This window comes from Apostichopus japonicus, chromosome 19 (genome assembly GCF_037975245.1).
Source record: "Apostichopus japonicus isolate 1M-3 chromosome 19, ASM3797524v1, whole genome shotgun sequence".
In the NCBI taxonomy this organism is placed as follows: Eukaryota; Metazoa; Echinodermata; class Holothuroidea; order Aspidochirotida; family Stichopodidae; genus Apostichopus; species Apostichopus japonicus.
In genome coordinates this window covers 27,729,402-27,756,795 of record NC_092579.1, presented here as the reverse complement: position 1 = coordinate 27,756,795, position 27,394 = coordinate 27,729,402, and the positions used below count along the sequence as shown (strand labels likewise).

At 37.1% G+C, this 27,394-nt stretch overlaps 3 protein-coding genes across 10 annotated transcripts in view; 2 read left to right on the top strand and 1 right to left on the bottom strand.

Moving 5' to 3' along the window:
* The window catches only part of LOC139959327 (zinc finger ZZ-type and EF-hand domain-containing protein 1-like), an 84,501-nt gene extending 80,347 nt beyond the window's left edge, over positions 1-4,154 (top strand). For all 6 annotated transcript variants that reach the window (XM_071956807.1, XM_071956806.1, XM_071956805.1 and 3 more), the window contains one exon: positions 120-4,154. In XM_071956807.1, the coding sequence (XP_071812908.1) occupies positions 120-126 (7 nt within the window). In that variant the 3' untranslated portion in view covers positions 127-4,154. The remainder of the gene's footprint in view (positions 1-119) is intronic.
* A 327-nt stretch (positions 4,155-4,481) lies between these two features.
* Positions 4,482-8,987, bottom strand: LOC139959330 (uncharacterized). Of its 2 annotated transcripts, none has more exons than XM_071956811.1 (6): positions 8,750-8,987; positions 8,015-8,237; positions 7,369-7,755; positions 6,775-6,873; positions 6,518-6,639; positions 4,482-5,846 (listed from the first exon to the last, which is right to left on the bottom strand). In XM_071956811.1, the coding sequence occupies exons 2-6, from the start codon at positions 8,232-8,234 to the stop codon at positions 5,679-5,681; spliced, it is 996 nt and encodes a 331-aa protein (XP_071812912.1). In that variant the 5' UTR covers positions 8,235-8,237; positions 8,750-8,987; the 3' UTR covers positions 4,482-5,678. The 2 variants fall into 2 exon arrangements, with proteins under 2 accessions (XP_071812912.1, XP_071812911.1); XM_071956810.1 differs by having other exon boundaries at positions 8,813-8,986.
* Positions 8,988-9,248: 261 nt separating this feature from the next.
* On the top strand, positions 9,249-26,593 carry LOC139960124 (DNA polymerase delta subunit 2-like). Of its 2 annotated transcripts, none has more exons than XM_071958246.1 (10): positions 9,249-9,386; positions 10,801-11,033; positions 11,636-11,881; positions 13,078-13,192; positions 14,049-14,244; positions 15,978-16,058; positions 18,299-18,456; positions 19,919-20,046; positions 20,680-20,781; positions 21,670-26,593. In XM_071958246.1, the coding sequence occupies exons 2-10, from the start codon at positions 10,853-10,855 to the stop codon at positions 21,795-21,797; spliced, it is 1,335 nt and encodes a 444-aa protein (XP_071814347.1). In that variant the 5' UTR covers positions 9,249-9,386; positions 10,801-10,852; the 3' UTR covers positions 21,798-26,593. The 2 variants fall into 2 exon arrangements, with proteins under 2 accessions (XP_071814347.1, XP_071814346.1); XM_071958245.1 differs by having other exon boundaries at positions 9,264-9,409.
* Positions 26,594-27,394: the final 801 nt, after the last annotated feature.

Here is a 27,394-nt window from a genome sequence, read left to right as displayed (position 1 = left end):
TACTACAGGTCCAATGTGTAGATGTACTTTGTATCTACATTGTAAGTATCAATCTCTCATAACTATTCTTATAGCAAATTTTTTATGATTTATTTATACCTCTTGATATTTCTCTCCAGAACATAGCCAAGACCTGAGCTCGGCACCAGCAAGACTCGGCCAAAGCATTAGACATTATTAACGTTATCGATGCAAACAGCAATACCAGCAGAAATATTAGCAAACTGTACATTGCCACATGACGTCAAAGTGAAATGAACCACAAAGAAGTATGGAGATAATTTGCAGCTTTTTTATATGTACACCAAAGGCATTAAATTTGCCCTTCTATTCAGCATTGAGATAAATGTTTTTGTAAGCAGGATGTGCTATGCAGGTTTAATACTGTGGGCCTTTTTCTTTGTCAAATGTGTGTTATAAATGCGACTTGTTCGAAAGATGGATCGTCATGAAAGGCGCAGCGAGGGACAGAAAAGCCCACCAGCAACAAAGAGAGAAAGAACACACTTATGAGGGGGGAGCGGGAAGGGGGGAGGGTGATCCTATTTGAAGGTTGTATGATAAACCTCATGCATTGCTTTCTGCATTTGGTACCGCTGGTTTGTGCTATGAGTTTTTTCTAAGTGTTGCTAATTTTAAGTTTTGTTCATAGAAAATGCCTCCGATTTAATAATATTTTGTCAGATACCGAACCACTGTATTTGGCAAGAATTGTAGCAAGGGACAATTTGCTGAAGCTGCCTTTGCAGTGGTACTGTTTCAAGCACCTGTGGATGGAAAAATGAATCGTAAATGGAAAGACATAAATGTGACAGTGACAAAACAAAGTATGAAGGTAAACTGGAAATATATGAGGGTGAAATATAGCTTCCCTTTGAAGCTATGTATTAAGGTAGGATGTAGAAAAACCACAACAACAATTTTCTGATCAAATGATTTCTTTCATTGACAAAAAGTTGGCTGACACAATGGGGTGCTTTAAATTGTATCAAGAAACTTTATCTGTATCATCAATGACTCCTGTATGATGACTGACTTTCCGTCCTTTATATTAAACCGCTTATTAATCAAACATTTTTTGTCCCTTCTGTTACTGTTACTTGTCATTTAGCCTTTGAAGAAGATCCTGCTAGGATCGAAACGTCAGGCCAACTTACTTTTACACATTCTCCTACACAGGCTCTCTAGTGGATAAGCAGTTTGCTAACAGTTTTATTTTAATCAAACAGTCAACTTCTACCCGGCTTCACGAGGCAAATTCCATACGACCTGGTCGTTGGGAAGCACTCGGGAATGCAAATACCGATTTTTATTTTTCAACGCAAATTATACATATACCTAAGCATCAGGTTCCATTGTGTGGGCATTTGCTAACTTGAGTTGGTCATGTTCCTGACATTTCAAGCTTAACGAGGTGCTTCAAAGCTTTACGAGTGCATAAAAAGTGTTGAAAATAATTCGAAAAGTATGCGTACCTAAAGCCATTGTGGGGCAGTGATTAATGTTCTTCACGTATCTCATCTCTGTCTTCTAATCTTCTGTCTCGTCTTACTGGTAGCAAAGCTAATCCTGTAACCTTGCAAAGAACCATTATTATTCTGGAACAAAAGAAATCTTGATATGTTTAAGTTTTCACTCCTTTTAATTATTTTCCTTTGTTTTACAACAACAAGTCCCAACTTTACACTTGCAGCTTAAAAATGTACATTGTCAATAAAAATTATTATTTTATGATAGCTTCTTCCATTTTTTTATTATTGTTGTAATATAAAGTTGCTCTTTCTATTCATTTAAATTTGATCAGTTTCAGTTTAAAGTAAACATAGATTTTATATTTAAACAAAGTTTAACAGTTAGTACGTGTTTTCTGGATTTAAAATACAGAAAGTCTAAAGCTTACCATGACTCATGCTAATTACACCTCGGAGTAATTGCGGACATACATCCTGTAAATGAAACGGCTGTGATAAAGACTAAATTTGCAAACTGGAAATGCCAAACTGACATGAACAGTTCTATAGTTCTCACCTAGTGTCTGTGGTTGTGTACACAGTGTATTCACTGTTTGGTTTTTATGGGTGGCTATCCAATGAAGTAATAACACTTATGTAAAGTCCTGTGCTCATGCAGTTAAACATTTCATTGCAAAGATGATTTATAATTAATAACAACTTATCATAACAAAGACCTGGGAGAATATTTAGAACTGCATATTCATTGTATTTAATTATAAAACAGTGGTGCTAAAATTTGCATACTGCTTTGCGATAAAAATTACTATCACGATATAGCAGTAAAAACGAAAAACAGAACATGCAGTCATTTTTTCCAAACCATTATCCCGGTAGATTTCTACGAATAAACTCTTTTTCTCTTTCACAATAAATGGTTGGCATGTTCTGTCCGGTTTGCATGAATTACTGATAACACGTACCTACTCATTTCATATTTATTCACGTAGAAGTTTTAATAGTAAAGTTCATTGTATCTCAGAAACAACACCACTAAACACTGTCAACTTGCAGAGAAAAATCTCAAAATATAGTCGACTTGGATATCTTTTTAGCATGTGAAGCATATATATATCCCGGTGGAGGCTGGAAGTTTTTTCACTGTTCTTGATTTTCCAACTCATTACGATTTTCAGTTATATATAAATATATATATATATATATATATATATATATATATTACCTACAGAAGTAAAATCCCACCAGGGTAAAGCTTGTTCTTTTAACATACACATGAAAAGTTGAGAACAAATGGATGTTGTCGGTGACAGTTGATTTCTTCGTTACCAGCTGGTGACACCCTTCTTTCTTTGTGAAGAAATAATTCATACAATTTGTATGTAATAAAAAAAAAAGTTGTTTACACTTGGGTGGATAAAGTGATGAGTAAAATACAATTTAATGCAAGTAGGCTGTTGTATGCATGATGCAATTCTAAAACCTGTCGTCAAAGTCTGAGAGAGTCTCAAATAATTCAATTTATATAGTAACAAATGTAAGCAAATGCCAGGGTCACTGGACAAATTGACAAGGTTGTTAATGACAAACAACCGTAAAATATATAAATCTAAATTTTTTATTGGCTCAGTCGCTCAATAGCTTTAATTCTTGCCTTAGAACTAAATGGTTGGACGCATTACAAAATATATTAACACGAAAGCTACTCTTATAGCAAATGTAAACTGTGCAAGCCATGTATTCATGCCCCTTTTGAACAATACTCTGTAACATTGCCTGTAGGTCAAATTGTACACAGAAAATATCAGTGTCCTATTAACAATATGTAATCTTTGTAGCTCTTTGTTTATTAATTACTGGTTCTGGTAATTTTGTCTTTTTCTTCTCTATGACTACATGGTAAGACAAAATTAAGTCTATCGATAGATTGGCATAGATAAGAATATATCATGGTGATTCTTCTCTTCAGATATAAAGCAGTGTTTATAGTTGAATATTCACCATGTGTCATTGTTTTGTTTGGTATTTTAAAGTCTTTGTTAGTTGTGTCATTTCTCATTATGAACAGTTATGGCAAGATTTCATGTTTTGGTTTTTAAACTGTTTGCATCACTTTTCGTATGGACAATCATCACGGCCGTTTCACCGACTAGTTAACGAGGCTATAATTACGAATTAAGTGTTTTAAGTCTGCTCGTATGCCTTTCTGATCAAAACAAAAAAGGTGGTGATTGTTGCCAAGCAAGACTGTGAACATTGCATGAGGTAATTTCTTCTTTTGGAGACTAGTATTAAAGTTGTGTCTGTCAATCATAAGTTTTTGAGTGCCTACAGTCTACGGGAGCCTGGCTTATGAAAATGCCCTCAACGAATTCTAGTGTAGGCAGTATCAGATGCCGATCTCCCCTGTGAAGGGTCTCTTGCCGAGGTCTGCATCAACCACATTGAGAATTGTGGACTTTGCCCACTTTAAATCATGCCTACTTTAACATGCCCACTTTAAATCCTGAAATTAGGCCCCACTGAGTATGTTACTTTGAAAAGCACATCGGTTATGCCCAATTTGATAGTTATCTCGTTATTATTCAGTAATCACAAGCATGACTGATTTAGAAAGGATGTTACCCTAAGTTTTACTTTTGTAATCCAGTACTATTATTTGAAAACATGTTGGTAAACTTAAAAGGTGAAGTTTTTTTCTTCTTTTTTCCACCCTTCTTTAGCTGCATGGAAGTGAACTGTTGTGGTGGACATTTTATGTAGAACTGTTCTGGATTTACTAAGGAACAGTTGCTTTGCTCGGAGGGCCTCAAAGACCATTACCACCCTCCCCCCCCCCCCAAACTAACTCACACCAAAGTTCCTTTTAGGTCATACAATTGACTTGGAAATTTCATTCTCCTTTCACAGGGGTAGACTGCTCATAGGACCACAGAAATGTACTGATGAAAAGAGCAACATTACTAGAATGGAAAAGAATAAGTATTAAACAACAAAAAGAGAAAAGCAAAATTGTTAACTCCATTGGTTTTATTTGAACACCTCAAGAACCACATTTATAATTATTTACAACAAGAGTGTCAAACCACCAATGTTTTCATGTTAAATTTCTTGTGAAAATACGACTGTCTGTCCTCTAAAATTCTAAAAAATTACATAAATACTTGGTAGGTAAAAATTGGTATTACTTATAGGTAATTGACTACTTATAAAACATTGCTTTTTCAATATCGACCCTTTCATAGCATGAACCTGTTCAACCTTATCTACATCTAAACAACATCAGAGGGAAAGATAATTGCTCTTTGACTCGTTATCGCCTGCCTATTGTTTTCGCGTGAATTTTGATGAATACTTTTAGTGCAATAAATATACTACGGAACTACTGAAAGCAAGAATTAATACTATGAAACAATGCCTTTGATCTTTTCTAGTTTACAGGGTTGTCTATATTTTTTTTCCTCTCTCTTTTGATTCTTCATTTTAATATAAGAATGAGCCCAGCTTGACACACCATTTATTAAATCAAATTCAGCCCATCATTTGTAGTGGGAAATGAACTTTATCATAATACAACATTATTGGTTGTTCCAGCTAAATATATAATTGAACTTACAGCAAAATAAATTACTAAAAAAAAAATGACCAGCTTAAAGTAGAAAACAATGTATTGCTTGGATGAAACATTGAAAGGAATGGAGGCTATTAGTAAGTGTGCGAAAGGACTGAAAATTACAAAAATGTGCAGCACAAGATTAAGAAAAGAAGGAAGAAGCCTATTAAGACAAACAAGAAGAAAAGAATTCAAAAGCTAATTTTAAGATAAAGCATTCATGAAATTCAGGCAAATGCCACAAAATTACAAAACAAAGAAACTCTTAGACAGAGAGGAATTTTAAAATACCAGAGAATTACGGTTAAAGTAAGCTATAATACAACTAAATTAAATCAAGAACGATACCTAATATGTTTTTCACCACAAAAACCTTATAGCACATGCATCCACGTCAACAATGTCACTTTGCGAAGAATTACAGCAGCTTTGCCATTCAGCTGTTTTTACTTTACACAGCGAAACTTTACACAGCGAACTATCTCCATCAATAATGCCTCAAAGGTACAACCGATCTTCTTGCCTTATTTTTCATTAAAAACAGTCCCAGTGTGTCTTTTCTTCTTCCCTGATTTCCTTACAGACTGAGTAGCATCTCAAATGCTCAAAACCATATTCTCAATGTCGTTAGCTGGTATTTTGGCATCAGCCTGTTCACCAGCGACTCTGAAAGTTATCTCTGCATTGTATGGAATGTTCACAGAGCCATTGGTACTGTGACCTAGCCAGCTTTCTCCTCCTCTTTGGTACAATTTCACAAACACCTGCGGATCAGACGTGAAAGTTCAAAAGAAATTGTAATGCCTTTCCTTAAATTTGTTGTTTGTTTATTATACCCAAATTAGTACATTCAAACCAGAGTACATTATATGTACCTATCCTCTACCATTCATTCATCTAGAAACATATCTTTCCACATATGTTTAGCCAAATGGCATTCATTGCCATTATGGTTAATTTTTGCAGAAATTTTGAAAATGCAATTAATTTATTGTAAACAAGGGTTTCTCAACAGGTGGCTCGGGATGTGCAGCAGCCCAACAAAAAATTTAAATCTTGTCTTCAAAGAAAAATTAGCCCTCAATCTTGCACTAATCTGGCAGGTGGATTGTAACAGCCTTAGGCTTGAGAAACACTTCTGGTAATAATATGTGACAATCCTAAACAACTTTCAAACATTAATTCAACCCCTTTCACCATCACTGCCAGCATCATAACCACCCCACCAGGAACATCACTGCTACAATAGTTACCACTGTCACTACCAGTGTCACCACTATTCCACAATCATTCCTGCCAGCATCACCACAAATCACCACCCTCCCCACCTTCAACCATTACCATTACTATAATCTCTGTCTTTCTGATAAATTAACTTTTCTTTATGCCAGTACATTACAAGAAATTAAATAAAATATGTAATGTGGTTACTTACTGAGGGTGTGTACCCAATGACAGCCCACAGCGTTCCCCACGTGGCATTCCTCTGATGTGCAAAACTGACTATGGAGGTTTCTTCACGGTTCGGGGTAAAATGAGCGCATCCTTTGAAATCTCCTAAAAAAAAAAGCAAAAAATAAAAATTTGAAAGTAAAGATTACTTGCTCATTAATTGTGAAGGGAAAGTCTTTTGGCAAACCGTCCAGTCACAAGAATTCTTTACGGTTGAGATATTTCAATTGGGAGACTTACCCATCAACTGTCTGCCTCCATTTAAATGAAGGACATCCCATGTTCCTATCTTGTTCAGCACCTGTCTTGTCACTTCTATTGCACTGTACGATAACTGCCCTGTGTGGAAGAAGACAAAACATGTAAATACCGATGCTGGGTTTGAAGGAAAACATTATTTAGATGCAGAAATTCCCATCTAAACACACCTTGGTTAAGATGATGCAACCATCAGACCAGGTTGTTACTTATCAATCTTGAGCCACAAATCAGGTTACAACAAGTAAAAGGCAGGGCTGTTCAATAAATACAGAACTGAAAATTACTAAAATTACTTTTTTTTATTGTGATGTCCACATTTATTGACCTTAATATTTTGTACAATAAGTTAACAAAATTGAGAACATCAGGTAGAGCATTGATTACATATTTTTTCTTCCTTCCCCCCCCCCCTCCAAAGATATATTTTTCGAGAAAGTTTCAAAACTTGGACATTCTCTGCTGCTATAACCAACCTGTTATCCACCTAAAACACCTGAATAACCACAGGCCTATCAATCTTTGATTATCAAGTAAATGTGGGTAACCAAACTCCTTTTTTTTACTTTGCCTTACCTGTAAGTAATCCTGGTACAAATGAATTGAAAAGTTTGCTTGCAACACCCCATCGAAAGGATTCCACAAATTTCAAATAGTCTTCCGGAGAAACGATCTCCTTCGATGCAGCCAAGCTGTTGTCCAGTTTCGTGAGGTGATTGGCAAAAACGACTCTGGGATGAAAGAATTTCTGAGGTAAACACGCTTCATTTTTCAACAGGTGACTTCTAAGAAGCTGTGTTTTGAGCCTCAAACTTTCTAACGCGCTGTCATGATTTACTTCGTAGGTGACTTGAGCTTTGTCGTTTCTCATATCTTGCTTCCGTTGGATCCACATTTTTCCATCATTGCTTGGTACAACCTCGCCAACCCAATTCTTTACTTCTATTGTGTAAACACCAACCTCTGAATAAAAAAATTGAACAACCAAGTGCTTATAGGTAAAGAATAAAAAGTACATTGCTCCTAATCTTTAATCTGTTAAATCAATTGATGTTTCAAAATTTCTAACTGGGAGGCCCATAGACTCCATTGCTTAAGAAGCCAACAGAAGCTAATTTGAAAAGCTATCCAAGCCATGATCGTGGATGAACATAACTTTGATTCTAGCCTTCTCATTCCGATGCTTATTCAGGTAATTAAGAAGGAATAGCACTGTACATACCTGTCAGAATGACAACGTCAATTTCGTATTTCCGTGTTTGAAAAGCATCTGGCACTCTCAGTCCGCAAAATATGTGGTTGCTTGGAATGCCTTGTTCTCTAAGGCAGTTGACCAGTTCCCTCTCAGCATCTCTGCCGGCTTTGGTCTGTTCATCATCACTGTAACTTCCTGGGCAGGTGGCTTCTTTGGCATGAGCCAGTCGATTCCTCAACTCAAACATGATCTGAGAGCAAATATGTAATAAACACTATACAGTGACTTTAAAGGTCAAACAATGTTGGCCAAGTTAAGTTTATTAGCAACTTCAAAAACAGTCACTGATGCTCAAACTTTTCGTTTCAAATGGAGGGTTAGATTAATCTTAGGGATTACTTTAAAAGTTTCATCAGCTTTTAGCATGTTAAAAATTTGGTGCCAATACTGACAACCTTTAATAAACATCACCACCTGTGAAAAAGATTGTGATCAAAACATATTCAATTACTTTGTTCATACAGTAGATGATAGAAACCAAGGAAACTTGACCTTGGTTACAAAACTAGGCCTAATGTTATAAGCATTGCCAATAAATCACACTTTAGGTGAATCAAACGAGATCACCACTAGCTATTACCTGAGCCAAATTAATGAGAATCTTTGAACTTTAAGTGTGACGTTCGGCGTCATACTAAGTTCCCTGTCTAACGTAAGACTCTACTGTAAATCATATTATGATGTAACTTTGCCTAGGCCTACCTTTTAAGCCTTATGTTAAAGTTCGATTTAGAAATAGTTTCTCCACCAGTTTAAGACAGTTACCGTCTGTTCAATTTCGTAGATTTAATAAGAGTGTTATTTAACAATTCCAAGTCGTTCCTCCATTTTCATCGATTGGATATTCGGTTAAGAAACTTCACAACAGACAATTGCTCTGCTAGCGTCTTTTCTGGGACACAAATCTTTTGTTTTCAATTGCGCAGACCAGCTGGTTTGATGTAAACAAATAACGCAATACTATGTAACACATAGGTAGAAAGAATATGCGATGTTTATTTGTCGTATTTATGTCAAAAAAATCATTAAGGTACGGAATAATAATTATTATAAGTGTAAAATATACCCAAAGAAATTAAAATTAGATTTATAGATTTTCTAATATGGTAACAACAGACACAATAATTTATAGTCTATAAGTCTTACGTAAACGGCGCGAAATATCCAACACTATGATAGAAATGTAAATTTCTGTTTGTATGCAATACACGACGTTCGACAGGTACATGTGTTAAATCACCCACTGAATTAAGTGTATCTCATTGACTCGATTAAATACCAAAACTGTGTGCCCTGAAGTGACAGTAAATGGCCTAGAAATTGTAATAGTACGTGAAATGTACGTACGTTGTCAAGGGGCTTGTAAGTGTTTGCGTTTATGTACATGCAGTGCTTAAGTTAGAGGATTTGGACACTGTTTGGCCTAGCTTAGGCCTAAGCTAGGCCCTACGTATAACTTACTGTTAGTTACTGTGACTCCAGTGTTAGGAAGATATGTCATTCTCAAAAGCATTCACAATCACACTAGGCCTATCTCACTTTCTTAGGCCTTGACAATTATTTTTTAAACTTAAGTATTCGCCATTTGGCGTCCCTAAATAAAGGTCTAGACGTACCCACAAAAACGCAAAATTCAGTCGCCACTATGATTGCTATTCAAGTCTCCATATAGTACAAATCTACATTAAATACTTTCTGTAAATTAAGGTTTGGCAGACACATATGTGCCACATATTTGCACATTGGTAAATTATATTTCAGAGCAGTATGAAATAGAAACTTTTCCACCAAAACTAAGTGCTGAACAAAGTAAAACATGTCGCAAACTCATTAATATGCAGCTAGGCCTAGGCTAGGTCTACTGTATTTGGTCTCAAACAATTCCAAAGATCATCGGCAAAATACCTACAAAGATAGCTTGGGTTCTGTAACATTAGGGCTCCTCCAGTAGTACTAGTAGTAGTAGTACTATACCTAGGTGTTCTTCATTGCAACTTTGAGCCGCTACTCAATTAGCCACTTGGTACATTTTCCCAATTAGGCCCTATATATTCTTGTCTTTTAGTCTTAGCTGCAGAATGGTGTGTAAAAAATATCACTTTTACTACGTTGCAATGCCTAAATCAAAGTGATCTTTATGCATTGAAACACAACCAGTGTCAATTGGAAATCGCATGCCAAAATTCATGGCCCTCAACCCTCATGACTCCCACTTCACCCAAAAATATCCTGTTAGGAATATGAAAAATTAATAAAAACCTCTGAATCAATTGAAAGTGGTATTGAATATTGTTGCCATAAACATGATATATACTAAAGCCTGCTTCCACATGCATGTTAAATAAATGTGCTGTTTTTCAAGATAAAAATATGGATAGCTTGTTTGGTATTACTTTATGCTGTTTGAGCAACATACCAATATTTTTTGGGTAATACTACCTGAGCTTGGAGAACTAGGCCCAGATTATTGGTATTAACACAACAGATGTATTATCTGCTTCATAGGCTATGCTCATATGCATAGCCTGGCTGGCTCCAGTATCCTGAATCCAGTCACTGTACACTGAAGTCAATAAGTTCTATGAGTGGTTTGCAGCAAATGAGCTTTCTTTAAACATATATAACATGTGCAAAAAAAATTGAATGACTGGATTATCCTATTATTGGTCGCTCTGAACCATGAATGGTAAATCTTCAAGTTATGCACCTGTTTTTTTTTTTTGCATTATGTCTGTTCCTTTGTTTGTTAACAGATTCCTCAGTGAACCTTCAGTGTTTGACCCGACCCGCTGAAACAGAATCTCCATGACAACCATGCCTTCCAGGGAGCCGATCACGTTTGAGCGGCCATCCTGTTCCTACCAAAACTTGTCCTCTAGGTTTGAAATCAAGGATGGTACCTTCCAGCGACAGTATGCCCATATGTACTGCGAGAGGTTGCTGACTATGAGGAAGAGACTGGAAGAGTCTGCGAGAAAGAAATGGGGTAAGTTTGGTAAATTTGTACCCGAATAAGTCAAATATTTGAGAGCTTGTTCTGCATATACTGTCAAGGCAAGTTACCACTGGGAGGGTCTTCATTCTGGGTTCTTTTTTTCCCCCCTTTTTTTTGGGGGGGGGGAACTAGCAATGTTGAAAGCTATGAATTTTGTCCTCTTATGAAATACTTTGGTTTCAGTGTACAAAACTTGTATGTATCATTGCACTTGTGAAGCTAGTGGCCTATTTTGAGATGCAATACTCGATAAAATGATAGACATATATGTAATAATGTAATATATTACTATTGTCAGGTCCATGTAATTGTCTAATTTTACCCTGCTTGATGTAAAGTTAGTTACTTTAGTTGATCAGAACCATCCCCTTTAGCGACTTCTTTAGGGTGCTAAACAATTTTGACACAGTGGACCCACTACAAACGTTGTCAATACACACCATAGAGAAAGGTTTAACGAAGGACTTTCAAAAAGATCTACTGTATGCAGAAGAATTAAGGTCAACCTTGGAAATGTTCATGGTATTCGTGGGAGTCGAGTATTCAGACTTTTTTCTCTAAAATTCATAGCTTCTTTATCTTTTCATTTTCAGGGACCGAGATCAAAATATACAAACTCTACCAGTTGAAGGGACAAGAGAGGTGCTGCATCATCGGGACCTACTACAAGCACATGGAGTTGAAGCCGAGCATCTTGGACGAGGTCAGCGAAGAGTACAACTTGATCCCTCAACCGAAGAAGGATAGATACACCAGCGACTCGGACACTCTGATCCTGGAAGACGAACTACAGAGAATAACTTTAGTGGGCAACATCAACATACAGACTGCATGTACAGGTCTCTGAAAACTTTATGTTACACGAATATTATCACAGACGTACAGTATTACTTTTGAAGTTTCTTCTTGTGAGGTATTTGTTTTCAATAGGGTTGTCCCCTTGTCTTTGGATAGCTTAGAAGTTGGGCCAAGGAGTAGTTTTCCTTCAGGAATGGTGAGGTCGGCAAATTTTTATGGACTTTTTCCGGTCTTGCCTCGGTCAACCTGGTCTTACATTTTGGTTGCACGAACGGACAATTTGGTTGTCTGAAAAACATGTATCAGAATGATGAAGACCATATGAGAGGTGTGTAGATTTGATGAATAGAACACCAGCTTTTGGCCTGTAATGCTCCCATTCAGGTGGATCATAGGCCTAAGACAATTTTTACCATATTTCTGTACTTCCAAAGTGATGAAGGGTGACACCAAAGTATAAGTTTTTCCTATTTTGGGATATTTTAGTTACAACGTTATCAGAATTTCATGTAAACAACTAGACGTCTGCCGGACGACCACCAAGCTGATTTTGGTTGACTGCCTTGAAAAAGTTGCCCTGCGATTGTTGCACAACGTCGAACAATAGAAAATATTTGAAACAGGCTTAGAGCATTATTTGTCTTTGGAGCAACTGTTTGTGAAAAATTATTTAACCTTTGATATCAAAATTCAAAACCACACTGTCAGTTGAAAACCCCAAATCAATATCTTTCCCATAACTCATGATATGGTTGTTTGAAACTTACCACAAAATACAAACTTACACATGCAGGCAGTGCTTTATGTATTTAAAGAACTTCTGACTTATCAATGAATAATTATTCTGGTATCGCATCACAAAATGCTATGCAAATATCGCTACACGTGTGCAAAGATGTATAGCACTTTTTGTGCACAGGAACCATGTAGTATTTTGATATGAGAAAGTGCTACACAACATTTGAACACTAACGTATGCCCTGCTTGTGATAGAATATGTTACCAATGCTAGCAGAAGCTGGCAGTCAGTATGCATTTACTCTCTATTTATGAATGCTGCCACCTTTAAGTAAAAAAAATTCACTGATGTTCATATCTTTGTGATAAATTGTGTTGTTAAGTTGAACTGGTCACAGAAAACTTGCTGCCATTAACTTGTGCAACTGGGATTTTCCTCCAGTAGATTTAAATATCCAAAAAATTCAAGATGTAATGTTTGTCGTTAATGCCCAAACAGGTATGGTGGTAGCAGTGCTAGGAGAAGAAAAAGAAAATGGCAAATTCCACGTAGAGGACACATGCTTCATGAGTCTACAACAACCATCACCACTTCCTGCATTAGAAGAGGATAGGTAAGTGTATTACCATATGTCATGGTTAACTAACTGTACCATCAATGTAACACATTTCCTAATCTAAATAAATTAAAACTGTTAGCAAACCGCTTATCCACTAGAGAGCCTGTGTAAGAGAATGTGTAAAAGTAAGTTGGCCTGACGTTTCGATCCTAGCAGGATCTTCTTCAAAGGCAAAATGACAAGTAACAGAAGGGACAAAAACACACACAGAATACAGACAGGTTAATGAGCATGGTGAACACAAAGAGATAGATGTAAGGGGATTAGGGGACATTTCCTAATCTCACAGAACTTAACGTCAAGGAAAGCATGAAACATGGAAACTGCTACTACTTGTGGAGTTTGTGTAGAGGCATAGGGCCTACTTGTGATAGGATGTTTAAAGATAATAGGAAACTTCTACTACTTGTGGAGTTTGAATAGAGGCCTATAGGGCCTACTTGTGATAGGATTTAAACATTATGGGACAATGTGCGTGTAGGACCTTTTTGTTTATTTCACCATAAAATGTAATATTTCCAGTTCACAGGAGTAGGCACATCCTTAACTGTTGTGGCCCTAGTGGATTGGGTCAAAAAATATTCACTGTGGCCAGTCAGATCAGATTGATGCACACCACTACTTTAGATAATCATGAAAGTGTTAGAAAAACTTGTTCAATTTCTAACTGTTCAGTCCCTCACTTTGCCTCTTCAGAGAAAACAGCTGAAAACTCTTGTAACAAATTTCCAGTCAAAGTACCCTCTCTTGTGCAGTTAGTCTCTCAACCCTCTATTTCCATCTTTAAAATCCGTTCAGTTCAAGCGGAGAATGAACTTCCACTTTGTTCTGTCGTACTGTTTTCTTGCAGGTATATATTTTTCGTGTCTGGATTAGGTCTGGGTCAGCAAGGCAAGAATCTAATGGGGCTTCAGCTGTTGGTTGACCTCATCACAGGTCAACTGGGGTCAGAAGAAGAACAGAAGAAATTTTCAAAGGTGATACGGATCATCCTAGCCGGCGATGGGTTGAGTCGTGACACGCAGGATACAAGTGTCCTCCACACTGTAAGTTGAAACGTCCTCTGGTCAAGGTTGTATGCATTTAAAGGAGCGTTGGGACCTATGATCGAAACCTCAAATATAGCACTTAATGGTGTATAGTGTTGTGTTAAGTGATAGAAATGGGGAGAAGTCGGTTAGAGGGTACAGAATGTGGGGCTTGCACTGTGGAGTTACTCGCAAACTTGGCTACAGATCTCATAAATTATTGATTGACGATCACTCCAAACTATATGATTAAAACATTCCAGTTGTTTTTCCAATGACATATTCTCTCACTCTCAAATTAATGTTAAATTACCATGTAAAAGCATATGTATTTATGAAGTGTGAGAACAGACGATTAAACACAGGGTAGCTATACAGGTCTTAAAGGAGCTTAACAGAATAAAACTAAATTAGATTCCATACTAGTGCATGACAAATTAATGTACTACCTGACATGTGATTGCTCTTTTAATAGCATAGATATTTATGGGAGATCTCAGAATAGAAGTCAGCATTATGAACATTGCTTCTTAAAATTAACAGAGATTATTGAGAGAATGGATTTCAAACTGTTATTTTCCAGTATCATTTGTTAAAACCAATGAAAATGAGGGCTGGGGAAAGAAATTTTTTGGCTAGGACAGGATTGGAACTAGTGACAAGCCCTACTGACTGAGCTGTCCGGCCCTTAGTTGGTGGCGATCCCCATAGAAACCATTGTTGCTTGTGGCTGCCAACCAGAAGCCACAATACAATATGCCTACAGCATAACCTAGGATCACACACCAGTTTCACTCAATAGAACCCAGACAGTGGAAGGGAAGGGATTTCAAGATTAGTTCTGAAAAGAGGGCTGTCCATTAGGGATCAATTTTGCCAGCATATGTAACCAAAAATCCTAGTTATATATGATAACCTATCCCACTATAGGGAAATAATTAAACTGGTATAGAATAGCGAAATGATTACTGTGCAACATGACTGTGCAACATTGGACATAGAACTTCCTACATTTTGCTTTGCATAGACACTATTGTATGATAAAGCAAAAATAATAAACCTGATTACTTTCTGGCATAAAATGAAACCTCTCCTAAGATTTCCATGGACATTTCAAGAGAAAGATAATCACATGTCAGACCTATGTCTGCTTCAGATGACTCGGCGAGTAATTTATCAATAACAAAATACTACAAAAGATAACCAAATCACTGCACAATAGAAATCATGCATTATAACAAGTTTGTTATAATTTTGTCAGTATTGTTACAATTGTGAGAAACAATATTGCAAATCTCACAGTTGCTTTGTTAAATATGTGAACACTTTACAAACTAACCAGACATTTGATAAAATAAGATAGCAGACTTTCTGCTATTGTGTGCAAACCAGAAATGTCAGATATGTACACCACTGTGTATTTCTAGGTTAAAGAGACCGAAAAGATGTAGGTTATGAATTCTTGTAGTAACAAAGCTCAGCTAGAGGAATGTGTGAATATCCAATGGGTTTAGGACAGGGTTAACTTGCTGTTCTTAATCGTCTAAGGCAAGAAACATTTTTGAGGAAGAAGAAAGTTTTACAAACCAGGTACACAGGTAGTTAAATTGATGGTTCTTATGGACAAGTACAGAAAAGTATGCAAGGAACTTGGAAGTGCACATGTATGCTATGTCACTGTTATAATGTATATATGTATAATACACCTGTGGCCAATAAATAATTCCAGTTTTTTCCCTCTACCCCTACAGGCCAAATATCTTAGTTGGAAGGTTCAAGCTACAACTGTGGAAGGTGTCAAAGAATTAGATGATATCTTAACACAGCTTGTGGTAAGTCTGTAGTCTTCTTCCAAAGCTGTGTACAAATGTCCATTTGTTGACAGCGTAACCAATGGTCGTACTTTTGCACTGTCACTGTTAAAGCAGGTTACCTCATAGAGACTATTAACTGTCATGTGTTATTATTATTGTTATTATTATTTGTTTTATCACATATTATAACAAGGTGAACAAGACAATATAACTGCAAATAAGTAAAAAATGTGAAAGGATGTAAACTAAGAAACCCTTTTGGGCTTAATTGAATAGAGTACTCCCATGTATGTGAACCTCCTCAGCGTTCAGGAATCATTGGGAGTCTCAGAGCCTCCATCTTATTAGCTTAAAAAGTGAATGATTTTGAGCAAAATTTAACTTGCGTAAGTCAAGTGACTTCAGGTGATTTTCCTTTGGTAGTGTTTCCATCGTCGTAGTCAGTATAAAAGTAGTGCTCCATTTTACCCTATCAATCGATTGACGGCAAAACAATTGACGTCAACATGGTTTCTTCGCATCTGCTGCCACATCTCTTAGCAATTTCTGTTCTAAAGTTAGTTCTTTCTGTAGCCTAAAATCATATCATATGACAAATTATGAGGCAAATGTTTGCCTTATTTTTGTTGCCTGGAACACACAACTCTTTTATCTGAGGGTTACAACTCCTCTCTTGAAAGGTCACATCTCACTGTCAATCACATTCTTGTTGTAACTATCCTACATGGTTCCAGACCTTCTGAAATGCTCTAAAGCATTAGCTAGTGATGATATCAACAAAAAATATTTGGAGATTCTTACTCCATCCTAATAATCTGGTTATAGATACAATTTCTAGAAATCTACTAGCTCAAGCTGCTTCTGGTTGCCCATGGAGACATCATCCATTCTACATCCTCGTTGCTCCTCATGCAATAAAAGTAATATTATATATTTCTGCCTTAGAGGAAATCCCACTAATGCGTGTTTGATCTAGTCTCTGTCTCTTGCTATTATGATATATTACTCACAGCCATTCACATTCATTCGCTTGATCTTTCAAGGAGACTAGCACCCATCATAATCAATTTCTGAGATGGAGGTGGCTATCATGAAAAACATTCCCAAACAGAACAAGAAAAAAAACATTTCCTATTTTGGAAGAAATCATGGTTTTGATGTTTCTTTCACACACGATGTCGGAACACTCAATCAAGGCTAAATATGACGTTATCGAGCCACATGTGCTTCAGTTATCTTAAATTGTTTTCCTTGTTTTAGTACATTTGCATATCTTCTGTAATTGAGATGGGTCTATCAGATGCTGAAATATTGAACATCTTAACATGACCTCATGGTGGCATTGTTTTCAGTTTCAAATGCTGTTTAAAGGCATTGAAGACTCTCCCCAAACCGCTTGCCACGCTCTACTTTCCGTTGCTTGCAAGTGAAGTTTTCTTCTTGTATCTACAAAATGCAGACAGTAATGAAACGTGATACCTTGTTATCTTTTATCTAGACCTGAGTTATCCAGCGCTGCTATGTACACTGTGTTGTGGGTATTGACCGTAGCTGTATGTATTGACTGTACACTAGTGTCTAATTACCGGCGGTAGCAAGCTGTGTGTATTTTCTGGGATCGATGGTGATGTCTAACACTTCTGTTACACCTCATTCGAAACTAGGTCAGATTACCGGCATGAGACGTTTCTTTGTGCGCGAGTCTTCACACCCTTTAACATTCTACCTTGAAAATATGAAGAGAAATACAAAGAGAAAGTACAAGATTTCAAATCCTATTGGCACGATGACATCACAGATTTACAGAATGACCAGCTCCAAGATATAACTTTTCTAAACTAGGATAAACTATAATATGGAATCAGATTTGTCTTAGCTTTCTTGGGGGAGTTGTCCGTCACAAAGATCTCTTTTCATATATAAAGTGAAAGATGGTCGGTTAGGTTTGTGTTCCCTTTAGGTATTAATTAATAGCTAATTAATCACTCTAATCAACAAGTTTTGATTCTCAATTTAAAGTACGTATTATCGGGTAATAAGTTTTGCCTAGCATTTTCAAAGGCTCTGAAGTTTGTATCTTGTTGATTAGTATAGTTCCTGTGTAGAAAACTGCTATAACGAGTTTACACTTGCAACTTGACCATTTTGTATCTAGCATTTTACGACTGCGATACCGGATAAGTTATTCCCCGAGTATGCATGTTGGGATGGATGTAATGATTGTATTTTATCCTGTTGCTTTCTTGTTCTTTTGTCAGAGCAACGTTCCAGTCGACATTATGCCAGGGGAGTTTGACCCCACCAATGGCATCCTTCCTCAACAACCATTACATAAATGTATGTTCCCTAAGGCGAATGCTTATCCAACCTTGAACTGTGTCACCAATCCTTATGAAGCTAATATCGCAGGTTGCAGGTAAGTAACACTCCTCCGTGAGTGGTGATCATCTTAAATAACTTGTCTAAATTTGTCTCAGCTTGTTTAAATTGTCTGTACCAAGAAAACAGGTGGCTCAAAAACATCTGTCCTGGAGACCAACTATGCTTGTTTATATTACAAGTGAATAATCAATTAAAAAGAAATTTGTCAGTGGTTATTGGCCCATCCACCTCAAGTCTTGTGGAAATCATATATGAGGGAAGTTGGTTATTCGATTGAGGGCTGCCTCAATCTTGAGACATTTTCCAAGCAATTTGTACCATTTTTTCGTCATTTGATAATGTTGCATACTGTGTTTTTGCTTGTATACCTGTGTATACCTATCAGGGATGTAGTGTGTAACCTATCAGGGATGTAGTGTGTATACCTATCAGGGATGTAGTGTGTATACCTATCAGGGATGTGGTGTGTATTCCTATCAGGGATGTAGTGTGTAACCTACCAGGGATGTAGTGTGTAACCTATCAGGGATGTAGTGTGTATTCCTATCAGAGATGTAGTGTGTAACCTATCAGGGATGCAGTGTGTATACCTATCAGGGATGTAGTGTGTATTCCTATCAGAGATGTAGTGTGTAACCTATCAGGGATGTAGTGTGTATACCTATCAGGGATGCAGTGTGTATACCTATCAGGGATGTAGTGTGTATTCCTATCAGAGATGTAGTGTGTATACCTACCAGGGATGTAGTGTGTATTCCTATCAGAGATGTAGTGTGTAACCTATCAGGGATGCAGTGTGTTTACCTAACAGGGATGTAGTGTGTATTCCTATCAGGGATGTAGTGTGTAACCTATCATGGATGTAGTGTGTAACCTATCAGGGATGTAGTGTGTATACCTATCAGGGATGCAGTGTGTATACCTATCAGGGATGTAGTGTGTAACCTATCATGGATGTAGTGTGTAACCTATCAGGGATGTAGTGTGTATACCTATCAGGGATGCAGTGTGTATACCTATCAGGGATGTAGTGTGTATACCTATCAGGGATGTAGTGTGTAACCTATCAGGGATGCAGTGTGTATACCTATCAGGGATGTAGTGTGTATTCCTATCAGAGATGTAGTGTGTATTCCTATCAGAGATGTAGTGTGTAACCTATCAGGGATGTAGTGTGTAACCTATCAGGGTTGTAGTGTATAACCTATTAGGGATGTAGTGTGTATACCTATCAGGGATGTAGTGTGTATACCTATCAGATATATACATGGTCAATTGTTGTTTTTAATTACCAATTTCAATTTTGTGTGATTAATACTAGCATGAAAACTAAAACATCTGGATGGGGTAATTTTCGGAATTAAATTCAGGCATTTATTTCTGAGTAATGAACCTTTCATTCGTATAGGATTTGCAGTAGTACGCGACAGGTTTGGATTAAAATGTGTCGGACATTGACAATCTATTTTTCTTTTTCAAATGTCTTCTATTCGTAGAGTTATTGGCACGTCCGGCCAACCAGTCACAGATATTTACCAATTTACTACAAATGAAGATCGTCTTGAAATTCTGGAGGAAACTCTGAAAACAGGACATATTGCTCCAACTGCCCCTGATACATTACGTAAGTGTAAAGGACGTAGCCCCACCCCTCTCCCCAACCCACCCACACCTCACCATCGCTTTCTTCAACTCCTGTAGGTACATAGCATAAGTGCATCATATTAAGGATTGTGATAATGAGACTGAGACAAGGACAAAGTTCCCCCACCAGGCACATGATGATAGGGGATGGAGTCAGGGGGATAAAATGCCCAGGCCCAGAGTCAATCAGAGGGGCCGAAGGGAACATGCGATAAAGAATATTGTGTTTCATTCGCACAATGCACTTTTGGAAAAATAAAATACTTCACAGTTAGGTGCCAGGTGACATTGCTCTGATGACCCTAACTGGCTCTCATTGCCACTGTTCCTTTGCCACTGGGGGCCCCCTCCCTGCCCCCACTGCTCTTACTGCATGAACCCTATAAGTACATACATTGCAGGATTTTCCCAGAGTTAATTTTACAAATAAATCATGTTATAATATAAATGACTTTACTTAAAATATGTGTGTACATATCAGTCAGTACAATTCTTTCTCAGACGGTCTCTGCATGTAGAAACGTGTTGGTTTGTGATTATTCTCTGCAGTTCATGAGAACACATTCAATCATTTTTATGGCTCCTCTTCTACCATTTTTCCTTTCCTCTCCAGCATGTTATCCGTTCCTGAAAGAAGATCCCTTCATCCTGTCTGAGATGCCTCACATTTATTTCGCTGGTAACCAGACAAAATTTCAAAGCAAATTGTGGGAAGGTGAGTACAAGATACCTGCACAGTAACTTTCTTAAAAGTGAATAAAAAAGTTTTCAAGAAAGATTAGGGATATTGCTTTGTTCTCAAAGGTGGACAGATTTGAATTAGTATGTTGGATTTTTTTTTTGGGGGGGGGGTTGGGTTTTTTTATTTCTCTTTTTATTTCTTTCACATCTGTAGTAAGGACCTGCAACAACACAATGGACTCAATTTCACTTCTAAGCTGTTTTTTTTTGTCTTAACAAAAACACTCTTACAACACATAAACACATAACATAATTAATTTTGCAATGTCTTCCAGGGATATTCTAGCAGCTGAAGTTGACTACTTGACAAAAATTCCGAAAAAACTTTCTGCATCTCTGAGTCAAAACCACATCCTCGTATCATTTTGTTCGGCAAAGATATGAATGTTTTTTGGAAATATGGTGATATTGTGTGAAAGCATCTTTCAACAGCCGAGTGAATTATGTCACTGTTGCAAGTGACTTCTCATGTATCCACAGAGGGAAAAAATGTATTCCCAACAAAAAAATTCTAACTACAGAGAACATTGTCAGTTGTTATTTTAAGTAAAGCTTTCCAAATGTATCACATCTCAAGGATGAATTGACAAGAAAGATAGTACTATGAGAGAAAAGCTAAAAGGAGTAGCTGCCGTGATGACACCATGAACCACCTTCTGTGGGTACATTCCCTGGAAGAATTAAGGGTTTAGCCATTCCAAAAAGGGTTACCTTCAATCAACCATTTCTCAGTTCTCAAGATACTGAGATGGGCTGTTCACCCAACAGTGTTGAGGTGGTACATAGTCAAACACCACCAGAATGACCCCTTACGATTCCATACCTCCACCGAAACGTTTCTGAATTATATTTTGTTCTTCAGATGAGTCCGGTCAAAAGTGTCTCCTGCTGACAATTCCCCGTTTCTCGCAGACGCAGGCAGGAGTCCTTCTCAACCTTCGAACAATGGATGCCACGGCGGTCGTGTTTTCGTCAGAGTTCATGGAGTAGGAGTGAAGAAGTCTTGCCTTGTCGATGATACAAAAAATGCAACACCGCGACCGACCAGGAGGGTGAGGGTCACCCCCTTCCCGATGCCCAACCGGCAAAACGGAGGATTATTCACTTCCATCGGTGAATCAATCATTTGATAGTAGTTCAGAGACTATAAAGCTGATGTCATCACACAAAATGCGTTAACGTTTTGTTTGAAGCCAACCCTACCTGACCGAGGAAGAGGTCCTGTTAGTAGTTTGGCTGTGAGGTTCAATCATAGTGGTGTATCCAGAAATTTATAGCAGGAGATACATAAAATACATCCAATTTTTCACCTTTTCTTCCTTTCGATTTCCTTGCCTAGAGGCCAATGGAATCTATGCAATGTTGATTGTGATGGCGTGTGTTGTGTGACAAATGCCTTGGCTTCTAAACCAGGTAGCTGAGAAAGTAAGTCATGGGATGGTATTGAGAACAAGAAGCCTATTGACATTTATATAGGTCAATGGTCATTTGAGGTCACAGTCTTGAAACCTTGTAAACATGAAAATTCAAGAAGTGGTGAGGTTAGAATTGATCAAAGCATGAAAACGTTGTAAACACGATAACGCAAAAAAAGCGAAGCTTGGATTAAGTTTTTACTTAGTGCGTGGATCAATTTTATTGAGTACAAGCACCCTTTTGAAATTGGTGGGGGTCAAAGATCATATAATGTCAATATAGGTCAAAGCTTGTAAACATGATCACTCATCAAGTGATGATGCTGGGATTAATTTCAAACTTGGTATGTAGATTCCCCTTTTGTTAGAACAAAACATATTTAAAGGGGTGGAGGTCAAAGGTCATTTGGTCAAGCATGAAAAGTTTGTAAACAGGATAATTTGAGGTCAACAAAGGTCAAACCTTGTAAACGTGATAACTCAAGAAGTGAAGCTTTTGATTAATATCGAACATAGTATGTGGATTCCTATTGGTAATTACAAGAACCCTATGGAAAGGAAAGTTATGGATGCCAAGAGTTATTTGAGGTCAACATAGGGCAAAGCTTGTAACCTTTCAAGCAATGTAATAATAGCAAGTAAAACTTGGATGAATGTCATACTTGGTATGGGTGTAAAAACTGTTGTTTTCAGTGGTGGTCAAAAGTCATTTGTTGGTTGACAATAAATCAAAGTCTGAAAGCTTTGTAAACACAATAACTCCCAAAGTATAGCTGAAATAGTGTATTTGGTTTGTAGATCTAAGGAGATCAAAGGTTAGTTGAGGTTGACAGAGGTCAATAGTCTAAAAACCTCCAAAGTCAAAGTTGGAAAAACTTCTTACTTGGTATGTTAATCCACCTCATTTTTTTTTCTCTGGTGGCTAATAGTTGATTGCTAAGCAAATTTGCTGAATGAATACCACATCCTCGTGACGTTTTGTATTCGTGAAAATATGAATTTTTGGCAATTTTTTGATATTTTGTGAAGGCATCTGGCAACAGCAGATTCGATGATGTCATCGGGGCACTTCAGCTGAAGTCTTATTTTTTTTTCTTGGATATATATATATATTTTGTCAATCATTTATCTACAGAGGAAAGAAAACTTCTGCCAAAAAGATACATTTTGATGAAATTTAATGTACAGAGACAGTTTAAGCTAAGCAAACATTCCAAAATCATCAGGTTTCAAGGAATAAATTAAGAAGATTATTATAGCCTAGGTTAAGATTTTGAAGAGCATTTGCCCAGATGACATCACAGACACCATTTACTGTGTTCCAACTTCCTGGAGTAGTCAAAGGTTTAGCAGTGTAGAGTATTTCTCTCATCAATTTTCAAAGTTCCTCGTTGTTTATCACTAGAAAGTTGATTGAAGTACAAGTGCCTTGTTTCCATAAATTGTTCTCATTTGATATTTGGTAAGGAATTGTTGTACACTGGTTTGTGGCACTTAAATATTTAGTTGTCTTTTCTAATCTAATTTTTCTTCCCCCTCCCCACCCCTTCCTTTTCCCCCTTTCATGTCCCCTTTTATTTTCCCTTTTTATTTTCCCTTTTTATTTTCTCTTTTTATTTTCCCTTTGTAACAAGATGTGAAAAACTACTAGCTGTTTTTGTGTATTTTTATTTTGTCTTTTTTCCCCCCTTTATTGGCTGGGTAAAAGAAAGCAGCAGTTGGGATTGAACCTGGGACCCTGTGTTGCCAAAAAAAAATCTTTACCACTTGACCATTAGGTGGGATTCTGATTTTGCAAGCTTTTCGTATACTTAAAGATCCAGATGTTTGGACTTAGGAGTTTTTTCAAAACATTTTCTCCCCTGATCCTACTCCCACATTGGAAGCTAGTCAGGTAGAGGGGTGGCGGCGGACTCACCTTGTCCGCGTTGAACCTTGTCAGGGGGAGGGGTGGCGGCGAACTCCACTTGTCCGCGTTGAACCTTGTCAGGGGGAGGGGGGCGGCGACCTCACCTTGTCCACACCTTCACCCCCTCTCACCTTCTCACCTCTCACCCTCGGTGCTCACCTTATCCACCTGTCAGGAGGAGGGGGACCGCCCGCCTTCGGGATTCACCTTATCCGCTTGTCAGAACTACCTGTCAGTTCTTCTTTTGCGAATACTCACCTGGGTCTTGAACCGATGCAATCCAAACCAATCGCTTACTGAACGATGGAATAACCAATTACACCATTTCGGTTCCCTCTGGAGAAAATTCGTTTCTTATATTTATACTTCCACTCCCTCCGGAGGGTAGAAAAGTAAAAGGCTCTGTCTGGACATGAACCGCAGACATGATGCTCTGGCTGGGGATCGAACCGGAGACATGGAGTTTGTCTGTCTCTCTCCAGTCCAGAGCACTACCAACTGCGCCACTAGAACTGTTGAGAATTAATGCTCGTTTCTAATATTTAAACTTCAGAGTCCAGAATGGAATCAGGAAAAGAGCAGAAAATAAAAATGCTCTGGCTGGGAATCGAACCGGAGACATGGAGTTTGTCTGTCTCTCTCCAGTCCAGAGCACTACCAACTGCGCCACTAGATCTGTTGAGAAATAATGCTCGTTTCTAATATTTAAACTTCAGAGTCCAGAATGGAATCAGGAAAAGAGCAGAAAATAAAAATGCTCTGGCTGGGAATCGAACCGGAGACATGGAGATTGTCTGTCTCTCTCCAGTCCAGAGCACTACCAACTGCGCCACTAGAACTGTTGAGAATTAATGCTCGTTTCTAATATTTAAACTTCAGAACTCAAAATGGAATCAGGAAAAGAGCAGAAAATAAAAAATGGCTCTGGCTGGGAATCGAACTGGGGACATGGAGATTGTCTGTCTCTCTCCACTCCAGAGCACAACCAACTGCGCCACTAGAACTGTTGAGGTTTATTGCTCGTTTCTAATATTTGAACTTCAGAACTCAAAATGGAATCAGCAAAAAACACAAAGTCAAGATGCTCTGTCTGGAGTGTGAACTTTAGACAATTAGTTTATCTCATTTTGTTTCTGTTAGTGCTCTACAAATCACTGTACCACAATAACTGTAGAGAAATATTTGCCCATTAGAATGTATTGGGAAAGTTATTATAGTTGCACCTTACACATGCAGGATTTTGTATTTCAGCAACATTGAAGCAGCTTATAGAATTAATAAGTTGTGTTTGTTTGTAATATGTGGGTTTACAAAATTCCTCATGTTAAAGGCCATCTGAGGTCACCAGAGGTAAAAAGTCTGAAACCCTGAACTCAGTGCCTTCAAAAGGGAAGCTTGGATCTACTTCATACTTCAAAGTCTGAAAACCTTGCATACTTGATAACATCAAAACAAATTTTGGGATAATTTTATATTTACTGTCTTGCTACAAGTACAAGCATGGTACCAGTGACATATGTGCTCAGTTTATATTCAATTCTTGCCTATAAGATACAGAAAAGAATCACTAAACCCCCATGATTATCTATTTTACTTTTCTTGTTGCTCACCTAGATGTATACAAGTTATATTTTTAAGTAAGGTAGTAAGGTATTGTGAAATTCATTAATTAAGTAATTTAGGCAAAAAGAAAAGGAAGGACACTTAGTGAATAATGCTTTATCTTGTGTTGCTGCATGCATTGGTGTTTGCCCACTCCTGTGTGAGGTGTTATTGCTGGTGATTGGTGCACCAGTCAACTGAAGCAATGTAATTATTATGGCAAACCTGGAACAACCTGAAGTTTGCTAGTTTATGGAGAGGATATTAAGTTTGAGACATTTAACCATATATAGTTTCCATAATGGTCTTTCTAGCACCATTTACTGTAATAAGAGGGAACTGCAGACAACAAGAATGAGATGTCTGTTGCACAGAAATGACAATGTTAGGGAAATTATTTTTTTTCTAATATTGTAACTCTAAGTCACTGTTTACATTAAAAATTAATGCTGTATATATTTGTTTATATAGTATTGTACATCACTTGCATATAAATGATATCTTATTAGGGAAGATGTGCACTGAAGTTTAAGTAACTAGGTTTATGCAACTGCCTAAAGTGCAATTATTTAGGAGGTGGAATATATGAACTTTCTTAAGTGGGGCTGTGTTGAAGAACATTAGCACTGAGTTGATTGCTTAAATATCCAAAGGGATTAATGATTAATGGAGATTAATAACAGTTTAACAAATTTAAGACAAGCGCATGACAACATGTACTAAATGTAATAAACTTACTTTCCTTATCAAAATGTTTACCTTATTTCTGTCAAATGTATCAAAATATGACCTTATTTTATTTCAACAAATGTTTGATTAATAATCATACCAAGCATTACATGAAACTTATCTATTCTCTTTTCTAAATCATTTTGTTGATTGCTAAATATCCAAAGGGATTGATTAATGGAGATTAATTACAGTTTAACAAACTTATGACCAGCGCATGACAACATGTAAAGAACTTTCTTTCGTTATCAAATGTTTACCTTATTTCTGTCAAATGTATCAAAATATAACCTTATTTTATTTCAACAAGTGTTTAATTATTAATCATACCAAGCAATTAAATGAAACTTATTTTATCTCTTTTCTAAATCATTTTGTTGATTGCTAAAATATCCAAAAAGATTAATGATTAACAGAGATTAATAACAGTTTAACAAATTTATGACCAGCATGTACTAAATGTAAAGAACTTTCTTTCCTTATTAAAATGTTTACCTTATTTCTGTCAAATGTATCAATATATGACCTAATTTTATTTCAACAAATGTTTGACTATTAATCATACAAAGCATTAAACGAAACATATCTATTTTCTTTTCTAAATCAAACTGTTAACTATGTGGTCTTTGCTGTACACAGTCATGCATTGACCTCCCAAAAGAGCTGAAAGTATTAACAATGTTTTGTTTGTTTTTGCCTGTCATCTTGTAGTCAGCTCTGGGAGGGGGGGGGGCATTGGTCTTTGTTGCACACAGTGTTGCATTGCTCTCCCAAAAGAGCTGAAAGTATTAACAATGTTTTGTTGTTTTGCATGTTATCTTCAAGTCATGCCCTGGGAGGGGGGTTGGGGAAAGCAGGTTTCTTCCGAGCCCTCTGTGATTGGTTGTAAATAAAAACAGAAAACAAAAGAAAAATAGAACTGTACTAAAGGC